At 37.7% G+C, this 6,388-nt stretch overlaps 1 protein-coding gene across 7 annotated transcripts in view; it reads left to right on the top strand.

Moving 5' to 3' along the window:
- The window catches only part of RAB27A (RAB27A, member RAS oncogene family), an 86,157-nt gene that overhangs the window by 51,983 nt on the left and 27,786 nt on the right, over window positions 1-6,388 (top strand). For all 7 annotated transcript variants that reach the window (XM_017543368.2, XM_017543364.2, XM_017543365.2 and 4 more), the window contains 2 exons: window positions 1,228-1,402; window positions 5,591-5,676. In XM_017543368.2, coding sequence (XP_017398857.1) covers window positions 1,250-1,402; window positions 5,591-5,676 — 239 coding nt within the window. In that variant the 5' untranslated portion in view covers window positions 1,228-1,249. The remainder of the gene's footprint in view (window positions 1-1,227; window positions 1,403-5,590; window positions 5,677-6,388) is intronic.

Genomic DNA, 6,388 nt, shown 5'->3' with positions numbered 1-6,388 from the left:
TTTTTTAAAATTTCGATAGGTTTTTGGGGAGCAGGTGGTGTTTGGTTACATGAATAAGTTCTTTAGTGGTGATTTCTGAGATATTGGTGCAGCCATCACCCAAGCAGTATACACTGTATTCAATCTGTAGTCTTGTATCCCTCACCCTTCCACACTCTCAGTCCCTAAAGTCCATCGTATCATTCCTATGCCTTTGCATCCTGGTAGTTTCAGTGCCACTTGTAAGTGAGAATGTATGATGTTTGGTTTTCCATTCCTGAGTTACTTCACTTAGAATAATGGTCTTCAGTTCCATCCAGGTTGCTGCAAATGCTGTTACTTCATTCCTTTTTGTGTCTGAGTAGTATTTCATGGTGTGTGTGTGTATACACACACACACACACACACACACACACACTCACACACATATATACTACAATTTCTTTATCTACTCGTTGATTGGTGGGCATTTGGACTGGTTCCTTATTTTGCAATTGTGAATTTTAGCACTAGGAGACTTTGAAAAATAAGGGGAAATTGGAACCCCTTGAACAACTACCTATGGTTCCTCATAATGTTCTCCTTCCTTTATTTTTCTTTCTTTCTTTTTTTTTTTTTTTTTTTGAGACGCAGTCTTGCTCTGTCGCCAGGCTGGAGTGCAGTGGTGCAATCTCGGCTCACTGCAACCTCCGCCTCCTGGGTTCAAGCGATTCTTCCGCCTCAGCCTCCCGAGTAGCTGGGACTACAGGCGCGTGCCACCACACCCGGCTAATTTTTGTATTTTTAGTAGAGACGGGGTTTCATCATGGCGAGAATGGTCTCGATCTCTTGACCTCGTGATCCGCCCGCCTTGGCCTCCCATAGTGCTGGGATTACAGGCATGAGCCACCGCGCCCAGCCTATTTTTCTTTTATTAGTTTTTGCTCTATATGGTCTGCAGATAAGACTTAGTGAGTGTTACCTTCTTGTTGATTATCATTCTCACTTGGAATTTTTGTCCTAATGGTACTGTAATATGTATGTTAAATTAAAACTACACTGTTAATTCCTATTGCAGTAGCTTCTCATCTAGCTAGTCATTAGGTCTTCAAGGATGATGAACAATAGGTAGGTAATTCTCTTTTCATATGACCCATAGACATATAGGTTAACATGAGGTGTTAAACTGAGTATGGTTGTTACTTTATTAACGGATAATTTATGTTTTTTAATGGATTTTAATTTTAAAAATTTGTGTGTATTTTACAGGTGAACCACTGAGTTCTTCATTATGTCTGATGGAGATTATGATTACCTCATCAAGTTTTTAGCTTTGGGAGACTCTGGCGTAGGGAAGACCAGTGTACTTTACCAATACACAGATGGCAAATTTAACTCCAAATTTATCACAACAGTGGGCATTGATTTCAGGGAAAAGAGAGTGGTAAGTTCTATATCCTTCTATGTAAAAATGTAATCTTTGAGTCAACATTCGCCGGTCTGTTCAGTTTACTTTGTAGGAATTAGGAGGACAAAGGTTGCGATCTGAATTTAAAGGGTACATGTGAAAGTGAGTATGTTCAGTCCAGGCAACACAATTGAAAAGGCTGTGCTGATGACACTTCTATGAAACCAGGCAGACAAAGTGAAAGTGGACAGTTCTTTAAAATGTCACCTTGCTACTCTTTTGGCTTGTATCTTCCCTTCTGAACTCCAAAAGTTATTTGTATACTTTTGTCTCGAAGCCTGCAACCACCTTGCTCCTCATGCTGGGCTGTATCTTGCACCTGTGGTATCTTATTATTTTTAATGGCATTTCTCCTAATAACATCTCAGCAATTCCACATGGAACATGAACTGGAAGAACCCATCACTGCTGCCAGGACGGTGAGGTTGGAGTAGGAGTGGGGAATGCCAGTAGTGGATGTGATATTCTGCGGAATGTTGAAGGGAGAAGCTTTTACTTCTTTTTTTAAGGACTTTAAGACCGAAAGTTATTCTAGTGTTGGAGGGGAAGGCAGGTCATTGTGTCACAGTTGGAGATGAGGAAAGATGGCCTTCTCCTTAGACTACATTTATTGCTGAAAAATTCACTGTTACCATGAAGCAGATAAACAAGTGGTCAGGAAATTAATGACAGAGGTCCTTTAATGGATCATATGCTGTCAGAGGGAAAGGTCCCCGGCTTCTAGGACAGAAAATTCCCCTTTGCCCATTCTAAAAGATTAAGATCCACTGAATAACAATAGAATCCTAAAGAAATTTTTAGTATTGATGTATAATTGATAGAATATGTATATGTATGTGCTTATTATTGTTGGTTATTTTATAACTTAAAAAAATAGGTTTATTGAGATATAATTCACAAAAAAGGAAATCCATCCATCTAAAGTATAACATCCAGTGATTTTTAGTCTATTTGGAGTTGTGTAGCCATGACAGCTATTAAATTTTAGAATAGTTTCATCACTTTAAAAAGAAACCCCTAACCTATTAGCAGTCATTCCTCTTTCTGCCTCCCCTTAGCCATTGTGAACTTTTTTATCAATGGCTTCTGCACACATACAAATGGAATAATATATGGCCTTTTGTGACTGGCTTCTTATACTTAGCATTATGTTTGCAAGGATCTTCCATGTTGTAGCATGTATCAGGACTTCATTACTTATTATGGGTACATAATATTCGATTGTATTGATATGCCATTTGGTTTATCCATTCATCTGTTGATAGACATTGTGTTTTGTTTTTTTTTTTTTTCAATTTTCTACATTTTAATTCCCATTTAATTTTTTTAACTATGTAATTTTGAGTTCTTTTTTAATAGTTCCCTTGGAGATTACAATTATCATCTTAATTTTTAACAATCTCACTTTGATTAATAGCACCCTAATTTTAATACTGTGTAAAACTTTGCTCTTATATGGCTCTGTTTTCTCCCCTCTTTTTGTGTTGCTGTTGCTATACAAATGATGTCTTTCTACATTGTGCGTCTATCATCAACACAGCTGTACAGTTATTTCTGTATGCAGTTAAATTTTTTTTCTTTTTTTCGAGACAGGGTCTCTCCCTGTTGCCCAGGCTGGAGTGCAGGGGTGAGATCTTGGCTCACCGCAACCTCTGCCTCCTGGGTTCAAATGATTCTCTTGCATCAGTCTCCCAAATAGCTGGAATTACAGGAACCTGCCATCATGCCCCGCTAATTTTTTGTATTTTTAGTAGTGATAGGGTTTTGCCATGTTGGCCAGGCTGGTCTTGAACTCCTGGCCTCAAGTAATCAACCCACCTCAACCTCCCAAAGTGCTGGGATTACAGGCGTCAGCCACCACATCCTGCCTGCAGTTAAATTTTAATCTGATGGAGGAAAAGGGTTACAAAGAAAAAGATATTTATACTGTCTTTTATATTTACTATGCAGTCCTGGTGCTCCTTATTTCTTTGTGTGCATTTAAGTTACTGTCTAGTGTCTTTTCAGCTCAGTCTTGAGAGTTATCTGTAGTATTTCTTATAGGGTAGGTCTGCTAGAGATGACTTTTCTCAGTTTTTTCTTAATTTATTCTTTAATTTTAGAAGATAGCTATGTTAATGATTTCTAAGTTCTTTAACTATAATACCTGATATAAAGTCTTTGTCTAATAAGTTTAACATCTGGGCTTCCTCAGGAATAATTTCTGTTAGTTGCTTTTTTATTGCATATGAACCATACTTTCCCCTACCTGGGTTTCTTGTTTTTACTGCATTTATTTATTTTTTGTTGTTAATTCTTTCCCCTACCTGGGTTTCTTGTTTGTACTGCATTTATTTATTTTTTTTTGTTGCTATTTGTTTGTTTAATAATATTTCTGGGATAATTTTGCGAAGTCTGTATTCTTTGTATGTAGCTGTCAGTCAACTTAGTGGACAGCTAATGAGTGGACAGAGTTTATTAAATTCCTTGAAGCAGTAAGTCTCTTAGGTTTTTCTGAGAATCTCTGTGTATTTGTTGGGGTGTGTGTTTAATACTACTGCAGGCAGTTTACAACTCTGCCTTAGCTTTCATTTTCTGCCTGAGAAGAACCTCAAAGTCAGTCAGAAGTAAGAGATTAGGACCTTTTTAGGTCTTTCCTGGACATTTATAGAGCCGTGCACATGAACATGGCCTTGTACGTTCCAGGGAATATTTGGGAACGTTGTAGACGTTTCTGTTCCTATTTTTTTCTTTAATTCTTTTTGTTAGACTTTTGTTAGCCCTAACTGGTATTGCTGCCTCTGGTAGCCGTGATGTTAAGTAATCACTGCTGATAGTTTTCAACAAATGCCCTAGGGATAGGGCTGTTTTCAAAGAGCAAGCTTGGAGTGAGGTCAAGTAAAGACAAAGCTGGGGCATGGAGCTTTTCAAGGGGCTTCCTGACAGTTTGTCTCAGTATGGGACTTTTAGGGAGCTCCAAACCTGTTGTGCCCCCGCTCTTCCACAGTGGTGGCTAGGCTGGTGTTTTCACAACTACCCCATTTGTGCATTTGCTGGTTTTTAAGGCTACTAAAAGCTGGAGTGAGGGGGGTGGGAATAAGGCAAGGTAAAAAAATACCTCAAAGCTTACTGGTTTTACTGATATTCACCAGTTTTTCTTGAATAAATGCTCCTTGTCATGTTGCAAGTCTTTGTTAGTTTCTAGAGTACTGAAAAAGTTGATTTGGACAATTTTCACCAGTGTTTTCGTTGCTATCAATAAGGAAGAAATTTTTAATGGTACTTTCTCTGCTGTTCTAGGTGTTTTCTATAAAATCATTTTAAGAGCACTTTTAAAATGTACGATGGGACAAAGAAAAATTGTTTTACCAAAAGTACACCTGCACTCAAATGTTTATTGCAGCACTAGTCACTATAGGAAAGTCATGGAACTAACCTAAGTGCTCATCAGTGGTGGATTGGATAAAGAAAATGGGTTACATATACACCATAGAATGCTATGCAGCCATTAAAAAGTGAAATTATGTGTTTTGCAGCAGCATGGATTGGGCCGGGGGCAATTATCCTAAGTGAATTAGTGTAGAAACAGAAAATCAGATGTCATAGGCATTCTCACTTACAAGTGGGAGCTAAACTATAGGTACACATGGGCATAAAGACAGAAACAGTAGACACCAGGGTCTCCAAAAGGGGGATGGGAGCGGAACAGGGGCTGAAAAACGACTTACGGAATACTGCATTCACTGTTTAGGTGATGGGTTCAATAGATGTCCAAACCCTAGCATTACACAGTATGTCTATGTAACAAACTTGTGCATGTACCCCCTGGTTAAACAAGCAAACAAAAAAGATGAGATTGGGAAAAGTCATAGAAATGTAATATTTCCTGAAACTGGTGACTCAAGAGAACATTGAGGAAAGGCAGGCTAATTACTATATTTTATACAAGTTATTTTGCATACGTATTTTATAATATATTTTAAAAATATATGTATATATTTCAATATAACTTATTACATTACCTGGGTATAATTATTTGACCGAAAATCCGAACATGGTTGTATTCCAGATGGGATTCTCTTTAGAAATGTAGATGCCTTAGGGTTTGTACTGAATGAAAAGGTGAGAATGGTTCACTGGTGTCAGAAGTCCTCTTTTGTTTTCTCTTTCACTTTGCTGTTTTAGGTGTACAGAGCCAATGGGCCGGATGGAGCCATTGGCAGAGGCCAGAGAATCCATCTGCAGTTATGGGATACAGCAGGGCAGGAGAGGTATGAGATCTTCAGTTACGTCCTTTTTACTGAAGGAAAGGCAAAAACAGTTACATTCTTCAAACAGTGACCTGAGCAGGAAAAAGCCAGCCAGTTCATTGATTTGCACTTGGATAAGATATACTGCCAAATTAGCAGGAAATTTGTCAGTTTGAGATGAGATGAGAATGGTGGCTTTATTTCATACAAGGTCCAAGGAAAGGTTAGGATTCTTACTTGAGGACTTTATTTTTCTTCTTTTAATTTTTTGACTTACACACTTTGCTCCATTTCCTTTTGACATTTACTCAACCACAAGAAAGTGGCCAACTTACATGGATTATTCTTACCTGATTGTTGAAAACCAGTGGGAAATCTGGTTGGAATTAATTTGTATGACCAGAGCTTGCTTGACCAAAATAAACCACATGAAATCTTAGTTATGAAGTTGCTTTTATAAAACTTCTGTTTTCTCTCCTGCCACCTTGAAGGATTTTTTTTTTTAACTTTTTATTATGGAAAGCTTCAAGTATACTAAAAAGTGGAAGGATTATATGATAAACCCATGTACCCATTACTCAACTTCAGCAATTATGAAATTGTGGCCAATAGTATTTCATGTATATACCTTACTTCTTCTCATCCCTAGCCCCTTACCATATAATTTAGAAGCAAATTCCAGGCATTATATTATTTCATTTACTTGTAATATTTGTGGTATGTAGCTCTAAAA

This window comes from Cebus imitator, unplaced genomic scaffold (genome assembly GCF_001604975.1).
Source record: "Cebus imitator isolate Cc_AM_T3 unplaced genomic scaffold, Cebus_imitator-1.0 Scaffold154, whole genome shotgun sequence".
NCBI classification, from domain to species: Eukaryota; Metazoa; Chordata; class Mammalia; order Primates; family Cebidae; genus Cebus; species Cebus imitator.
This window is presented reverse-complemented; position numbering and strand designations above follow the sequence as displayed.